General features: G+C 34.6%; 1 protein-coding gene across 30 annotated transcripts in view; it reads left to right on the forward strand.

Moving 5' to 3' along the window:
* LOC121431809 (ankyrin-2-like) overlaps nucleotides 1-18,895 on the forward strand; it is a 132,919-nt gene that overhangs the window by 88,777 nt on the left and 25,247 nt on the right. For 24 of the 30 annotated variants that reach the window (XM_041629551.1, XM_041629552.1, XM_041629525.1 and 21 more), the window contains 10 exons: nucleotides 2,662-2,700; nucleotides 3,390-3,428; nucleotides 3,863-3,901; nucleotides 6,474-6,512; nucleotides 7,746-7,838; nucleotides 10,501-10,530; nucleotides 11,980-12,948; nucleotides 13,926-13,949; nucleotides 15,552-15,587; nucleotides 18,359-18,418. In XM_041629551.1, coding sequence (XP_041485485.1) covers nucleotides 2,662-2,700; nucleotides 3,390-3,428; nucleotides 3,863-3,901; nucleotides 6,474-6,512; nucleotides 7,746-7,838; nucleotides 10,501-10,530; nucleotides 11,980-12,948; nucleotides 13,926-13,949; nucleotides 15,552-15,587; nucleotides 18,359-18,418 — 1,368 coding nt within the window. The remainder of the gene's footprint in view (nucleotides 1-2,661; nucleotides 2,701-3,389; nucleotides 3,429-3,862; nucleotides 3,902-6,473; nucleotides 6,513-7,745; nucleotides 7,839-10,500; nucleotides 10,531-11,979; nucleotides 12,949-13,925; nucleotides 13,950-15,551; nucleotides 15,588-18,358; nucleotides 18,419-18,895) is intronic. The other 6 variants (XM_041629530.1, XM_041629538.1, XM_041629553.1 and 3 more) reach the window with 6 other exon arrangements.

Below are 18,895 nucleotides of genomic sequence, written 5' to 3' on the forward strand. Positions count from 1 at the left end.
CATGGCACCACAACCACGCTCGAATAGTTTAATTGACAATTTTGCTTTGTTTTTCCACCATCTAAGACACTGTAGCATGCATTTTTGTTTAAAATGGGTACTGCTTTTCCCCTCTTTTTTATTTTTTTTATTTTACCTCCTATATATTTTTGTCTGAACTGTTTCAAGTGAAGTATTGTGTTATTTATTTCACCATCGCCTTTTGAGAGTTATGCATGAATTTTTTAAAATGTAGCACCCTAGAATGCAGATGTACAAAGCTCTTTAGCTCTGAATAATCCAACCATTTTTTGCAGTATCTGGAGCACACAGCCTCGCATCACCTGCTAAAGTTTACACATTGATGAAGAAAATTCATGTCAGCTCATATTTCCATGGCTGATGATTTCTCACAGTTTGTTCATTTGCCTTTTTTGGCTTGTTGTTCCATCTATAATTAGACATTGCATGAATTTTTATTTCACTTTATTTTCCATTACCCTTTCCATTTGTTCTTATGTTTCCTTTTAGCAATATCTCCAATCCCTGCATCTTTCAAGCAAGCCCTATGCTTATTCAGAATATTGGCTTGCTTTTATAATCTTTATTACAAATTTATTTCTGTTTTAAAGACTTTTATTCATTCATTTCATTATTTATGTTTTTATTTATTTCTTTTTTAACTAACCCCACTAATTGAAATTTAATGTGATTCTAAACGATGCTCCGTTCTTATTAAAAAAAAAATGGAATCCCAAACTGCGCTTCGCACCGTTCGTTGGTTCAATCCTACATGCTGCACTGCGTTAAAGGATCAAGGGGAATTAAACACTGCCTACACTCATGCATTCAAGGTATGCATGCTTATCAGATCATCAGTGTATTACCCTTCCGACACTATTAACACCTGAGCTATGACCCCCTCTGACCTTTGACCTCCGTGGAAGTTCTGCTTGCTCGGTGTGGTTGGCGGAGTCTTTTATATATACGTTTGTTGGCAATGTTAGTGGTGGGCAGATGGACGTGTTTCCGGATCGATGTTTGTAGTGGCCACAGTGTGTTCGAATATGCTTTATCAGAAAAAGAAAAAAAAGATAGTATCGTCCAATTTCATCTCCTTTCCCTTTTTAAAATCATTGTTGTATACTTCATTTAGAAGTGATGATGTGCCTCATACCTTTGGTATCGTTTCTTATTTATTTCACCCTTTTTTTCTTCCTCTCACTCTTTCTCTTCTTTGTTGAATACATCTCGCTTTCTTCTTTTTTTTATTCTTTCTTTCTTTGATTCATTGTTTCTTCTATTTTTCTTACCCTTCGTCTCCCTCTTTCTCTCCCCCTCTGCTTAAACTTATCTGCAAATTTAACTGTTTCACTTACACTGTATTAACAATAGATTTAAAATATATATCACCAAAGAGATAATAATACCATTAAATATTAATTTAATTAATTAGATTAAATATGAATAAATTATAACTATAAGTCTCTGATTTGAAGGATTGTTAGGTTTTCAAGATCCCGGACATATAAAGAAGATCAGTATATTTTTGAAGAAAAAATCTTTTCTAATTCTAGGCCCACATTCTAGGCCCACATTTTTCCGGAATTGGGAAGGAGCACAAATGAAATAGAAATTCATATCACAGGAACTTTGAATAGTTTTGTCTTATTACTTGTATTCATATATATAATTTCATTATTAAATTTTCTTTTTGTTCACATGAACACAAACTGCTGAATACGATAAAAAGCATATTGTTTTCTCACATTTCATGCTGTGAAAAAAAATGTGAAAAGTTTGAAATTGAAAATGAATCATTGTTATTTATGTGATTCAAACTAAATGTTTAAGAGAAAATTTTGAAGGAAGAACTGATTTAACACAGCACTAATCACCCAGGCTTTAGCAGAGCAGTAGTTTTCATCCTCTTCACATTTAAGGAATATATCATATTAAGGTACACACCAGGTTATGTCACACATGTGAATTAAAGTTCAAGTTTTTGACGAGTGATGCAATTTCCAACTAATTTGACTATCCTAGACATTTGTGTCGTTAATTGACTGAATATTGATTACAAAACATGCACTGAGATTTTTCACAGTTATGCTTGCATGAAAAAGAAGACACCCCCACCCCCTCTCCAAAGGAAAAAAAAAAGAAAAGAAAAGACCTGCCTGTTTTTATTAATGCTTAACGTGAGAGTTTGATTTGTGTTAGGATTGTGGATTTTTGAGAAATGAGACTACCATTTATGGCACAGAATGGTGGAGATTGAAAATGTGTACTGTTATTTTCCACGCTGCGGGAACATTTATGAATATAAATATACTATTGCGTGTTGAATTGGATTTGAAAACAAAAATCGGGTGAAACTATGGCATATTAATTCCAACAATCTGTGTTGCACCTGTACTGTGTTATTCCTGCGCATCAAGGTCAAAAATTAAACTATGTGTCATATTTTTTGGATTGTATTTTATATTTTGTACATTAGCTCCACATATTATTTTTTGTGTACAGTGGGTGTACATGTATGTGTAAATTTAAAGAAACTGATTTTCAATGTCAATTACAGCGGCATCCTTAACAAATTATTATTTTCTCTTCTCTCTTCCTCTCTGTTTTGTTTATTCTCCTTTCTACAAACCTTAATGCTTCATTTCCACGGTAACACAGGGGCAACAAACACCTGATATTCTTCAAAGTACATTAGAGGTATTCAACAAGTCCATAAGATTTACATTACTTACTATGTAACTTTATGCAAAGTAATAAATTACCCCAAAACAATTTTATAAATTTCCCAGATTCCTCAACTTTAAAAGTTTTTCCTCAAAAGACTTGTGATTTGGGATCTTTGAAAACTGATGGGATAATATGATTTACTGTAACACTGAAAAAAAATGTAGAGAAATGTGGAGAAAATCATGTTTGGATAAGTCTGTATTTAAAATATAATCCTTTTTGATGAAGTTTTCAAACCAAGATCTAAATGATAGAAATCAAATAAGTAGATGGTATTTATCTAGGGATGTGTACTGTGAAATATGTGTTCATTCTAGTGATAAGTTCAATAATTATTTCATTTTTATCTGTTTTAATTTTAAATTTTGTTCATTTCATTATTCCTCAAATTGGCTGTCAAGCAAAGTTAGGTGCACATGTAACACACACACACAAAAATAATGAAGAAATACATTCAAGTGATTTCCTGAACAAAATATCTTGATCTCTAAGTGTTCAAAGTTATATTCATCGGAGTATATTGATATTCATATTTTTTCAATCTAGAAAGAAACACCTGATGTATCTCAATTTAACATTTAATTCCCTCATTTTCCCAACAAAAGACTGTTACAATTTCTTTGCCTCCTTTCCATTGCTCTCTCATCTGACTAACATAGGAGCAAGCTCGTCAAGAAGTTACAGATAGATTAATCAAGGTACTTCTCCATTCCATTTGAAACAAAGATTCTTTTTTTAATCATGGACGATACCTTTCCTAAGGGATATAATCTTGGTCCAAACTTTCTTGTCGTTACACTTTTTTTGTCAAGTACAATAATGATTAAAGGAATTTGCTGGGGCTAACTGTAAATCTTGTAAATTTTCTCTGAATCAATTTTTATTTATTATTCCAGACGATTATGTGATGAAGCAACTTATCCGATCCTGAATTTATTTAGGGGTTTTAGAAAATGTTTAGGAAATTTCATTCTTTTTTTTATAAAGAAGACAGTTTTTTAATTTGCCATCATGGGAAAAATTTATTATGACACGTTACGAGTCGCAGTTTTGTTTATTCCATTGTATTAGAATTTTCTTTTCTCTTCCTTTTATTTCTTTCCTTCTTTCCAAAAACTCTCCCTCCGCTCAGGAGTTGAAAGAAGAAGCTATCGAGGCCAGTTCCTCCGAGGTACATGCATATTCATGATCCCAAATCCCAATTAACATATGTGGCCACACCCATTTTTTGCTGATCAATATTTTTCATGAGCTTTTTGTCATTGGTTGGTTGATTGTTCATAGGAGAATGCATGTTGCAGTCGATTGATGGAAATTAAGTTCTTTGTGAGCAATGTGTTGACTCTGTTTGAAATCCTTCCTCACTTCTATCTTCATCAATCTGTTCCTTCATTCAAATACCCAAGTTGCCTTTGTAAATTTCTTTCTCTCTTGCACATACAATTGATGTTATGCATTTCATGCGCCTTCTCCATTATGAACTATGCAAATGCATTATTACATGTATTCCAATGCCTTTGTTTCTGTGTTTCAAGATCTCTCTCTAATCTACAGCAAATTGTGCAGTATCTTCTGTGTCATCTTTTTTCTGAAATTTTAATTTTTCATTTCTTCTTTTGTTTGGCCAGCAATTTCCAACATTTATTATCCAGGAAGGGAAACAATATTATTCACATTTGAAATCATGTAGTAAAACTAATCCATCTAAAAATACTAACCATTTTAAAAGAATACAATAACCTGTTTATATGTAAATCATTCCTTTGTGTCATATAATATCTAGACAACCTTTGGACTGAAAAGTTATGATTACCCCTCATCATATTCATAATTCAATGAATTAATATTCCTCAATGTTTTACTGTTGGAATGGCTCTGACCCAGTTGAAAAAAGTTGTCCAAATTTTGTTATGATCAATTTAACTTTCGCCAGCACAACCTTGGCTTGTTGATATTGTCTGTTCAAGTGTGAAGCTGTTTGCTCCAGTTGAACCCAGTTTAAACCAGTCCACACCAGTTCAAATCAGTCCACGCTGGATTGAAACGGTCTTATTGTTACATGTATTTATGCATGGTGTGTGTGTGTGACCTGCCTGCACTGCTCAGCTAAGGAAAGAAAAAAGTTCATAGTTCAAAGTTCGTGTTCCAGAAATATCAAACCTTAAATGTGCCTAGCTGTCGTCCCAGTTATTAGAAAGTGGTGAGTGTACTATTTTGTGTCCTCTTTAGTAGTACTTATGATTAGAAAGAAAATCAACTCTATGATCATGTTAGTTCTAATTAGTTGATGTCAGAATTAGAAAGACTTTTGAAAATCAACTTATGGATACTTTTGTACCCAGTTGCAGATTGGCCAATTTCCCAATTTTCTGAAAACGGTCACGCTTTTCAGTTTTACGAGGGGCAAGGGTATGAAAGAGCATTCTGTTTGTCTCTTGAGTTTGTGTCCTTATCTAAAAATACAATCATCAGTAGTATACAGGAAATATTGTGGGGAACACAAGTATTCTAACCCTGAAGAATATTAGCGCAAATATGTTTGCAGTCTTGGTCAGCAGCTACTCTGCCTTGGTAATGGTTGTGTCATCATGATCTAATAAGGGATTTTTCAAAGGTCTTTGTAATGGCATCTATTGGATATTACAAAAAAAATATATATTAAGAGCTAATTCATCCGGTTTCATTGCCAAAGTAAAACATGTCTTTCTTCTTAAAAAATATTTTATTATTGCTTACCGGTAGCCATTTTAGGCCTAGTTGGCTGATTGATTATTCATAAATTTCCATTTCCTTTTTGGCATAAAAACTTCAAAATTTTAGTCAAAACAAATTTTCCTTTTTTCTGGCTACACGATCGTACATTGTTTGATCACACTGCAGGCTAAATGTTTTGTTTTTATTCCTTCTTGTACAATAGTACTGTAGTAAACAAATGCATGCTGAATACTAGCCAATTGTTTTATCATGTATTAAATTTTTTAAATCTTCCAAGATAATGACAGTTATAATCATTCACCTGCAGTATACCTTACTAAGTGAAGTTTCCTCTTTGCAATATTGCACATCCGTTTTTCAATGTATTTCAAAATAATATCAAATTTTGCCAAAATCATGCTCAACATCGATGCAGCCTAATTATGTATTTTTTTAAAGAATATTCATTTTGTGTGTGCATGGTTGTTTATACCTTCTTGCATGATTAATTTTGTTTGATATTGTAATATGTTCCCCAATTGTTCCTCTCACTAGATCTCTTTAATTTTGTAATATTAGTGCTCTTCTTAATTTTATATAGATATTGTGTTTCGAGCAAAACATCTGTCATTTATATTTTTTCTGATATTGATAAGAGTATACATGTATAGCTAGAGATCAAACCTTTTGAAACTGATTTCTAAACGTTGATGTCATATCAGACCACTGTTTGTTAATAAATAAAAAAAAAGAAATATATCTTGAACTTCATATTTAAACAATACTACACGATTTGGTTTCAGTATATTTCAAATTTTCAAGGGGCACTTGCTCAAATCATCTTGGACCCAGCACTTAGTTGGCTGATAAAAGATGTTTTCCCAAAAAGTCTGATAGTAAACTATCTGAAAAAAAAAACACATTATAGCATGTAAAATTACAGATAATTATAAGAACTTCTCTTCCATAGTAAGGCATCTATGTCCATCATTTGAATAAACTACTTGTTGAAAGCAGCATTTCAAGATTTATTTTTTTTCTGCAAACAGGATGTACAAGAATCAGCAGCTGCAGCCGAATTCTATGAGGTAAAGGTTTATTTCTGCACTTTTTTAAAATAAAAAATATAATTATATAACCCCTATCATTTCTATTCTTTCTTCCGCATCATTTCATGCCTGGTCAGTTACTTTTTTTTTTCAATTTTCCATTTTCAAGTTTGCAGTGTCATCAATTACTTTTATTTTTTTTTTTCCTGTTTTGAAACTTGATTTCTTCATTAATCATAGTCTAAGGACGGCCTTTCAATGTTTGAATATTTGAACAGTTTGCATCATACTGATTTAATATTTTTTCTTGTTTATTTGTATAATGCAATTATACTATTGCATTTATATAAGTATGATAACATGTTGTGGAACCTATGCTCGAGATGCCATCTAAAAATATTTTTTTTATGAAGGCCGGTGGGGAGGGGCATTTCCATCAAGTGACGAAAGAATGTCAATTTTTTTGAGGGGGAGGGGGGAATAAATCACATATTAAACATTAAATAATATCTTTCTGCTGCATTGATTTTTCATTTTATTTCTTGAGGATTTGATTTACTGTAGGTTTAAAATATTACATGATTAATCTTTGTGGCCTACTTAAATAATTGCTCAGTGACATTTTGCCATTTGCCTTTGAAACCAAAAACTATGTATTGAAACCGTCAAGGAATATGAAGTGTCAATATCAAATTGGCTTCTAAAAAGCACAGATGAGGCACACACAAAAAACCCATCAAAATATGCCAGTCCATGATTTTATTTGGGAAAGAGTAAAATAATGACACGTTCTGAATAATTCAAACATAATATCTGTGTCATCATGTCCTCTATAATTTATTCTAAATACACAGACTTCATTTGCCCTGATACATCCTTTCATCTGAAGTAGAATTCAATTTCATTATCATTTTTCTATCTTCTTGTGATGTTTCTTCTCACTGTGCATAGAGATAATCATTTTTATATTTCATAATTCTTTCTGTTATCATGTGATGTATTTATCATGTGATATAAAATTGATGATGTGACCTACATTTATTCATTCCTTTTCCCTCTCTGTAAAACTCACCAATCTGACCTCGGGTTGGGTTTTTTTTTCCTGTGTGAACTTTCCTGACACTTGTTTGGCATCGAGCTGTAATAACTTGCACATACCTTTTTTTTGGTCATGTTTATTCTGCCATGCCTTGGCTCTGTTTACATGCATGAGAAGATTTATTTTATTGTGTTTCTCCTCCTCCTCCTCCTCCCTCCCTCCCTCATCGTTAGGAGATCAAAGAAGAGATACTTGAGAAACATGAAGAAGAGAGAAGAGAGCTGCACTTTGAACCCTCGTTTGGAACGCTGGAAGAAACGAAAGAGGTAATCATTGAGCGCCACTTCCTCGGGTTACCCTCACCGACCATTATGCTGTTGATATGACGGCGTCAGTTGAAAAAGAAGTAGTATCATATTACATTTTGAATATCCATATGGTTACGAAATATTCCCTCTTTATACTTCTCTTTGATCATTGTGCTATTCAATGCTAGGTCATCAATAGATAAGAAAACCGAGGAGTATTGAAGAAAAATACTTAACTTTTGAAGTCCCATTTAGCTGAATATCTTGAAGGGACACGACCATGATCTTTGAGGAAAAATGAAAATTTGATTTAACCTGGGCTGAACTTATCAAGATTTAGACAGATATTGATAAATGTCAGATGTCTTTTGTGAGGTGCTCCTCTGTAAAGTGCTTCCTGAAAGTGTTACTTAGTAGTTTGAAGGTCTTTCTCATCTCCCTTTTCATATACCAATCACAAATTCATGCTGCATGTCAGGTTTTCCATCATTAGATTCCATGTATAGATAAGACACCTCTTTCCCATCACCATATTTAGGCATAGTAAATGGTCCAAATTTCTTCTGAGAAATGATGTTTTAGTATTGCTTTTCATTCTTATGAATCTTCATCGTAGAGTTCAGGGTTCCACTTCCGATGAATATCCTCTGGCCGTGCATTGACAAAGCATTTACCTGCTTTTGCCATTCTCGACCCAGGTGCATAACCCTTTAAATTCACCGGCAGAGCGGCAAATCAAACCTTTTGTGAAGTACATTTCATATTCATACAAAACAAAACAGTAATTTTTGTACATTATGGTAATCCTATTGGCCAGATGGTTCCACCAGAATCATCAATTTCATTTTTTCAGTGGCCCACAAAGCAAATTTAGTGGCCCTAAAACAATAGAAAATGTTACGATTTATCAAAACTTTGGTAGCCCAACCGAGCCACAAGTGTTGGCTTTTAAAGATTTTTGGTGGCCCAACTCTCATTTTTGGTTGCCTTGGGCCACTGCTAGTGTCAAGCTCTGCCTACTGAAATATGAATAGATACATAAATCTTGCCCGGAGGAAACATTGGTACGTGCATCTACTTCTGTGTTTGCCCGTCAAAGCAGTATCCACTATGTTCTTTCAGTGTTTGACATCAATCGAACATTCTAACTGTATGACTTTATGTAAAAAAGTAGGCCTATATGTTATACGTATAAAGTAGCCTATCTATGGCCTCTTCCTAATTGAACCATATAGACATGTTTGTTAAGGATTGCAGTGTGGCTCTTTGCAGGCTATTTCTTGCATGGATACCTGCATGTCTTTTACTCCACTATCATATCGCATCATATATCAATCTTCCCCTGTAATACAAAGCTTGAAATTGATTGTATTCCCAATTTCTATGATTGATTGCATTCATTATCATATGCAATCGATTGTAGAGAGGAACTGTATGATCGATCAATTATCAGCTTTGTGTAAATTGGCCTGGCCTTATTTCATTCATAACTTAAGCATGAGAGCTAGTGTAAAGTTTGTGTGAGTTTTCCAGCGGTCGTTTTCATATAAAATACATGAACATGTGGTTGATTCTGTAAGTATCTTTCTGACTTCATGCGGTTGACCCACTTCTCTATTTTGCAAAACTGAATATGATGTAATCACTTGTAAAAAAAAATGTATCCTTGTATGTAGAGAGTATTGCGGGAAGTCGGGGGGGGGAGGGGGGGGGGGGGCTCAGATCTATTTTTCTACATGATACATAGAATTCTTTAATTACAGTCATTTTGTTTTAATAGCCATGAACTCTTGTCATGATAATTTCTGAAATTCAGAAACCAACTCTCTTTCCCCTGCAGAGTTTGGTACCATTCCATAAACTCATTATTGATTGTAAGTTCCATGCTGATGTTATAAGCTACTAAAATGCCTCAACTTGATTGGTCAGGGGTGATGTATGCCTGTATAACTACTGCCCACCTAGTCAAAAGAAACGGTGCAAATAACAACTCCTACCAAATTGATTAAAGGATAAGTCCACCCCAACAGAAAGTTGATTTTAATAAAGAGAGAAAAATCCAACTAGCATAACACTGAAAATTTCATCAATCAGATGTAAAATAAAGTTATGACATTTTAAAGTTTCGCTTAATTACACAAAACGGTATGCAAAAGTATGATGTCATCCACTCACTATTTCTTTTGTATTTTCTTATATGAAATATGAAACATTGTAATGTTCTCCTCATTGTCAAGTGATACAACGATTAATTCCTCCCTGAACATGTGGAATTAGCATTGTTTAATACTATATGGTTCAGTCAGATTGGTCCTTAGTGTCAAATCTGTAAAAAAAGAGAAGAAATATTGTATAATTCAAACAATAAAGCAAAGAAATATTGAGTGATGGACAGCAGCGACTGACTCACCTAGTTGTGCGTATCACTGTTTTGTGAAAAATAATCAAAAATTTAAAATGTTTTAACTTCCTTATTTTACGTCCGATTTTGATGAAATTTTCAGCACTATGCTAGTTTTGATTTTTCTCTATTTATTCAAGTCAGCATTTTCCTGGGGTGGACTTGATGTTTAAGCAAGGGTCAACCATATATGTGTTCAATATTCAATTGTCTTTGTTCGTTTTATTTGTGATGTATAATTCATTCTTCCTTTTCCCCTTTTCCTTTTTCTTTCCTTAGGAGGATTCTCCCTCCCCAACTGGACCACAGGTATTGTATTTGCAGAGCTTTACAGTCACTTTATTTTTTGGCTCACATGTATTTATTTTTTTCTTTTAAATTTTATTTTTGAGGTATTTTTTTGAGGCACACTAACCATTTACCACCAAACTAACCATTAAGATTCTCTTGAGTTTGATCACAAACCAATTCTTGGTGTCCCCAACAAAATAAAAAGATTAATAAACTTGAAAGGTTACAAGCATCATGATTTGGATTGATAAGAATAGATGCAGTTTACCCAGCATTTTGACATGATACATTTTAATACTCCAATGTGAAACAGGGATAGATCTCTGAAGTTGGTAAAGAAAGATAAGATGCATTTTGTGAATTTGATTACTTCATATCTTGATCCGAATTAAAAGTATGACTAAACCGTCGTATTTAAGCTTAAAATGTTCCGCAAAGTTTATTTATTTGGCATAAGAGCAACAATAATCTGAACAGTTAAGATTTTTTTTCAAGTTTATATTTGTCTTGGTAATATTTATCCATCATCTTGATGTGTATAAAACATCACCTCTCTCATAACATAACCAACCTTGTAACAAGAACTTTGAATTTAAATGGAAGCTTGCAGCATGTATTACTCTCTCTAATACTCCTATCACTTTCTTCTTATAAATTAATTTTAATTTAATCAAATCGCTCTCATATGTATTTAAAAGCAACAAAAGTGCAACATGCCTCTTTAGATTTTAACTTTACATAGATAAACTGATAAATTCTCTCATTTAGGACGATGCGTAATCTTGTACCAATGTTTGAATGATGTTATAATCAGCATATAATTCATTGGTAGTATTGATGTATTTCTACATGATGGCATCATGAAATAATATAAATTTTCTCGTAGTCTTGCCAAGGCAACGAATGCCTCATGTGTAGCAACTGATATGAAAGGCTGCATGGTATGGGTATGATAGTACAGAAGGCATGCCATTCCTTGATCAACTTTTTTGAATGACTCCAAAGGTTTTAAATTCCCCTGCACCAAATATTTGCCCGTATATTTCACTTCTGAACGTTAAGACTCGTGTTCTAAGTCTGTCTTATCTCCCCTTGTTTTGAATTGCCATTCTGAAGTGTTTTTCCCCTTCTAACATGCCAAATGAGCCCTTTTCTTTCCCATTCTTAAAATTCTCTGGAAAACACTAGTTTATTTACCTCTTGCAGTATAATTGAATATTAGTCAGTGATGTAATTTGGAAAGTAAATAATCAGAATATCAGGACATTGGATTTTTTTACCAGAACATGATGGGTTATAATAGAGAAAAATCTGTAATAAATTTGTTTAATGTTTGTGAGATACATGTATCTCAATCCAAAGACAAACTGCTAAGCAAATTGAGGAAGAACTTATCAACTCCAGGATTATTTTGATCAGTGATATTACAGAGAAATCATCTTTCTTGTCCCCTTTTCCTCCCCATAGAAGTCAAACGTGGACATGGCTTCTGCGGGTCCGTCCTCCTCAAAAAGTGTAACGGTCACGCAGACTCGCGTAACGGTCACTTCCAAAAGTTCCAACCACCCTGTTGAATCGGGTTCTGAATCCTCGGCAGAAACCGCGGTCTTTGTAGGTAGCGCTGATAAGACTCTTGAAGGAGCTGCAGAACAGATTAGGGTGCAGGTTGATTCTATTTCCTCTGAAGGGGCTGTAGAGACAGATGAACTAGAAGGGGTTCGTTTGGAATCCAAGATGTCGCAAGTTAGGATTGAAGTTGATGAGGCACCGACGCCTGATCGCATGAGCTCCGATGAAAATCTTTACATCGCCCATGCTAAGGACATTGTCCAAGAGCCAGAGATTGAAGCAAGTGGTGAGCAGCAGCAAGAAAGCATCAACCCATACAGGGACATGGAGCCGGATCCAATCGGTGATGTTGTCATCGAGGAACCCCAGATCCAATCCCAGTCAGAACAGCAGGTGGAGGGTATTAATCCATACGCTGACATGGAGCCAGAACCCTTGACAGGGTCAGAGCCAATTGAAGAACCATCCTTTGCTGCCGTTTCTACAAGTGAGGTTCATGGGATCAACCCCGATCTGTTGGGAGACCCAGAGCCTCTAGATGGCACAGCCAACATCCCAGGCCCAGACCTGACTGACCTCAGACATACCTCGATGGGAGCTCAGGCATGGGAAGGAGATACCTCACCTGGACAACAGACCTTCCAACAAAGCCCTCTTGAGGAGTTCAAGATGGGACATCCTGGAGAATCCACAGTGCAGCAAATCACAATGGAACACAAAATTATCATGTCCAAGACCGAAACGCAAAGGTCAGAACCAGGTGTTACAGGTTATAGCGTGTCCACTTCGGAAGTGACCGTTTCCGAGTCTGGGTCCCCACGTCTCCTAGAGGACGAGGTTCCCTTGGCAACAGAGCAGTTTGCTCAGGTACGCTCAAATCTGATAGTTCTTTTTCCTTATGCGTTTCAGTGTTGTGTGTGCTTTAACTTGTTCCCGATGACTTGTGTCGTACTATGGTAGTTGGGAGTGGGAAATATAGGATTCTGAATATTTTGTTCCACTTTCACCTTCCACAGTGACTTGATTTGTTGATTTTGAGCTGTCCAAAATCTTCTTTTCACCCTTAAATGATTGTCAACAACCGTCTCATTATGCCTCTATATATTCTCTTTTATCTCCTTTTTCTGGATTTTTTTTAAAACGATGGTTTACAAAATCCCCTCCCCTTGGTAAATAGTTGCTACCAATGACCCTGATTTTTCAACCAATCAATAACAAAATCCAAATGAATCCATGTAATCATCTCCGTTGGACGACCAAAAAGTAGTTAGTTTGTGACTCTGTTTGTCCTCCTGTACCCCTGTTAACCCTGTATTTATCATGTTATGTGTCTGCTCTTGAATCGATGTCCCGTTTCATATTGACTTGTTATAATAACACATGCGCAATTTCTATAACAAGTTCACTACCAGCCAATCAAATTACACCATTTCAGTAGCTTAAAATTGTAACAGCAAATTTGTTATTATAACAAGTTTATTTGAAACAGGGCCCCACCTTTTACTCATTTTGATAATTAATCAAGCGGAAACAATGTTACCTTTATTATATAGGACTTAAAACTGTCTCAATTTCTTTTCAGTGACTTTCTGAGCAACTATTCTGTGAAAGAATGTCCATTTTGATGTATTAAGGGTTTCAGGATAATAGTGTTTTTTTTAATAGTTGGGGAAGATAAAATTGGTTTGTTGGGCAAATATCAATGGGATCCATCTTCCTCTGTAGTGACACCTTTGATTAAGTAAAAATCAAGCATGATGATATTCTTTCTTTCATTTCATATATGGCATTTACCTTTAGTCATTGCCTCATCTTCCTTTTTCGTTTTCCCTCATCAACTGCAGAAACTTGCTTTGTCCATTATAAATGTAAGATAAATCAGTGAATTTATTTGCTAATTTCACTTTTCATACCCACACACACACACTGCTATCCCTTATGCACTGTTACGTGGTGTGGTTTGTCTTCTTAGTTTGATTTTAAGTTTTTAACCCTTTTGTAAGCACAAAAGGAATTATAATCCTAACAATTTTAACTAATATATTTATTATATATTTTAATTAATATTTTCATTATTTTTTTTTTCAATAGAGTTTTTATGAGTTTAAACTATTAATACATATAGCAAGCATTACTAACCATTTTTGCTTTATACTTGTATAACTACACTATTAACACCAACCTACTTTTTTAATCAGTCAATCCTTTTTGCCAAAAAACACATTTTATTGCTTTTTTTTAATGGTAATGATATACAGTTGCAGTATAATCCAGATTCCTAACTTTGTGCAAGAAACATTTTATTATGTCACAGTTTATTACACTTTGACTATGCAACCTGCAGATAATATGTATACAAGCATTGGATAATCTTGGATTTATTATTTGACCAATAACTTATATAATAACCAATACCTAGATTTAAAGTTTGATTTTGAACAGTAATAAATGAATATAGCCCTTTGCATCTATTAAATACTTATATCAAAATGGATTAAAGTATATTTATTATACACTTTATGATTAATATAAGGTTTGAACATTATTAATTATTTATTATAATGATATTTAGAGAGCACACACTCACACTCCCTTGCTTGACTTAGCATGATTAGCATTTCCCCAAACTCTTTGAAGTGTCTTGCAGAGTTATTGCATGAGAATGATTATCTCCTTTATATATTCTACAATGTTTGATGGCTTTATAAACTATTGTTCCTGCATGATAATGGCATTGATATGACTGTACATTTGTTACCTGTATGGGCTTTTAAGACCAATTTAAGATTTAAAATCTTGGAGGAAAATTCTTCTAGAAGCTTGAGCTATATTGATATTGATCAGGTTTCTTAACTCTTGGGATTTCTAACAATATATAGCCAGTTTATAGTGTGACAATGCCCAGGCACAAAAATGTATTTTTTGGATTACTAAAAATATTCAAAAACAATATAAAAAAACACCTCAAATTCTTTAGAATGATAGAAGGGGCATGAGATTTATTGTAAAATAGTGAATATAGACTGCATTTTGTAGCAGCAATGTATAATTTTTACTGCATATTTCCTACATAAACATGTTGACAAGTCTGACAAGTCTTAAATGTTATCAAATTGCCCTTTTTTGCAAAGGGGGTTTGTTATTCATGTTAAAGGGCCCATTACAGTAAAAAGTTGCAATGAAAATCTCACATTAAAAGAAAAAAATGGAACAAATAGAATTCCCCGATGAACGCTTTTGACTGATCATATCTCAAATTGCGCTCGACTTTTGGAGTTGTGTTAGATGCAACTTATTGCTGTCTTATCTCTTTGACTTTGTCTAGATGTTCTATCAAGGAGATTTCCGTAGTTCTGTCTTGTAAATAAGGTGATTGCATTCCATACCTGATACCTATCTCTCACTCTCTCTCTCTCTCCCCTCTCTATCCCTTTCTTTTGTTGTTTGTATTGTATTTGTCTCTTCTTTAGGATGTCCGTGATTCAGCTCGACCAACTGACCTTGGGGTAAGTCGGACATATTAGATTCCTCCCCCCCCACCCTTCCCCTATGACCACCCTTATAACCCATCGATGTCAGCTTAATATGTTCTGTTTATGTATAAAATGTTGTTAAATTCTATACTGGAGTTCTTTTTACTGTGAACATATATAGGTTTAATACTTCAGTATACGCTGTTAGAGGCTGTATGGTGCGCTAGATGTTCAAGAATTAGACCAAAATTGCTTTGGGGAATGGGGACAGGGACCTACTCCCATGCACATGTTCTTGTTGACTTGCCCTGTAACACAAAACTTTGGGAATGATTGTTGAGCTGAATTTTATGATTTATTCCCCTAATCATTGGGTGCAATCAATTCTACAAATCAAGCGTATTGTCAGTTGCTAATCTTTGTGTTACGTGGTCCCAAATCCCTTGAAATAAGCACTTTTAGAAGAACTCTGGAAAGCATTGAACTGTAAAAATATTTTTTTTCACAGTAAATTTAGATTATTGATCATTTGCAGGAAACAGACAATATTATACTGTTCGACATTATTTTGGATATAATGTTGTTGTATTTCATTAGGTAGAGAAGTGGTCATTCTTCTGTCTGGAGAAATCTCTCTTGCTATTTGGCAACTCTGCTAATCTTTAAAAAGCATTTTAGAGAAAAAAAATCAGCCATATTTCCCTTCCCCTTTTACCCTTCCTCATAAACCTCATAAATTCCCATCTCTATATGCACACCTTGTCATAAAAATGTATCCAAGTGGCAGTACTAGTTGTAGTGGTAGTGGTAACAGAACTAGTAGTAGAAGAAGTAATGGTGTTAAGTGTAATTGAACTTTTTTATTTGGCTTGTAAAAGGAAAAAAAATGTATTATGTATTTGCAATCACTAATGACGTTTGACTGCTTCAATCTTGTTGGAAGCTGTTGGCGAATAAGGGTTGCCATAGTACTACAGTGTATAAATATTGTGATTACATAAACAAGGTTGGAGGAACTCTCCGCCCTTCCTAATTGTTTTCTATTTATGTGAATATGATAAACATTTTATTGATAATGATAAGCTTTGTCGGCATAGAGTTGGTCGCTGCATCTTGTTCAGTGCATGGAAGTCATTTTCTCCCAAAGTGTTTTCCTGTTCTCACAAAAAAAAGTATGGTGATCTTTCATATCATTTTGTAGCTTCTGACTGTATAAGCCTGAAGATCTTTATGAAATTATCATCAAACTCAATGATAATATCCAAAATGTTCTAATGTGGAAATTACTTGATAACATTTTGGGAAAGAAATGTAAGCACTAACAAATTTGAAATGAAAATGTGACTAATTTCATGTTTTAACTGGTGTATTATTGCAAACCTTGTGTTGTATTAACATCAAGTCTAAGCCTCTTCACAGCCATTTTATATAAAATCAGGATCACAGCAAAGAAAAGGAAAGAAAACAAAAAATGCTCCAAGTTTCACCACATCACCCACCTGAGATTTCTTGGAAAAAGTGACTAGAAATTATATGTTGCTGTGCTCCAGCCTGGTATCAAACTATGCAAACTATTCTGAAAAAACAAAAAACGAATGTGAATGCCCAAACCATCATGTCATTCTGAAAGGAACTCTGCCTGTAATCCGAGCATGCACTAGTTACCAAATTATCATCTATTTACCCACAATGCTTCGCTCTCCTGCAACATCCTGAATGGTCCAAAACGGCCAAGTCCCCCTCTCTTCCCCCTCCTTCCAGTACTAGAATGAGATATATATCCACTTCATGCAAAAGACGTTAACAGTCATGCTCGTTCAATTTAGCCAGGCATCCCCCTATTCATCTCCCTTGAAGCCCTCCTACGAGAGAAGCAAAATGATTCTATGCACAGTACTTAATAACATAACAAGCTTTACCATGCAATGTCATTTTAATCAGTTTGATTTCCATGTACCATCTAGCGGTTGTTCCATCCTTCCATGTCTCTCTGGCCACTCCGGAAGATGTGCAGTTCTTGCAAATGCCGCCATTTTATTATTTCTGAAAATTCCATACTAACGTGCAGCCCGTATTCCAGCATTTTTTCTCCATCTAATACCATCATTTTTTGTTTGTTCTGTCTCTTTGTCATATGGATGTGTTGTCTGACTATGCCGATTGTGTGCAATTGTATGTTGTGAGTGGGTAACCATTTCGTGGTGAGGTCCCAAGTAGTTTCATTTGTTGATGATCGTGCTGGGTTGTTCAAAAAAAGAGAGATGCAATGAATGAAAAGAGATCATAATTATGTGAAAGCATTTCTCATCTGTCAAGATGTCTGAGTGTCCTTCATCTTTTTCGTCATTGTCTTCCAGTCTACACTTTATGTTTTCTCTGTGACTGTTTATGTTCTTTCATTGAATAAATCCCCATTGGCTGTTGCATGCATTCTAGCTGAATGGCTTTCAAAGTGTAGCAGACATGAAGGCTCTCTTGTAGAATAGGTCCACTAGAACAATCCTTGAAATCTTAAAACCCCCTTCGAAGATGTCCTACCTTTGCATAGAAGCTCTTTATGTAATAACTACAGAATATGCATGCCTCTAATGCATCATGTGTAGCCGCTACTTTCATTCTTTGCACATGCTTAACATGCATCTGCACATGAGCTCGCACTATGCATGATGGCCTTGCCTGCCGCCTTGAGCCAGGGCTGTCCACGCTGTCTGTGGCTTGTTCATATCTGGCTGGAGGGCTTAGACTTGCTACCCAGGCTGTTTGTCAGTTGATAGTGAAGTGACTTAATGTGATTAACACCACAGGAGCCTGGGAAACCAACAGAGCACCAAGAAAAAACCAGGGTGGAGACTACTCGATCAGAGGTAAGGAAGAGGATTATGTGTACATGATTTAGTAAAAATGTGTCATGTTAAGCTTGGAACCAAAGGTCTTGAGATATGGTTGATAATGATATGGCATTAGCATTTGTGATTATTGGCAATAGAATTCTCAAAGGAAAAAAAATAATGTTGCTTTGGGTACAAAGGTATTTCCAAATATGAACATGGATTTGTAATGATGTGGTGAATGTCTATATGCTATGATTTATGCTTGAACTTCATAAACATGTATCTTTTCCAATATCAATGAACAATGAAATATATTTGCATTTTTTGTGAAATGAAAACATGCTTGTTCATGTAAGAAGAGTAAGTGGATTGATCAAATGTACCTGTAGTCATTGTTCATTTTACAACAAAAATGCTTGTGCCCAATGGGAAAGCTATGATATTGCAGAATGGGTAGTACTAACGATAGAAGAAATGTTGGCACATATTGACATATATATGCTTTTGAGT

Source organism: Lytechinus variegatus, chromosome 18 (genome assembly GCF_018143015.1).
Source record: "Lytechinus variegatus isolate NC3 chromosome 18, Lvar_3.0, whole genome shotgun sequence".
Lineage (NCBI taxonomy): Eukaryota > Metazoa > Echinodermata > Echinoidea > Temnopleuroida > Toxopneustidae > Lytechinus > Lytechinus variegatus.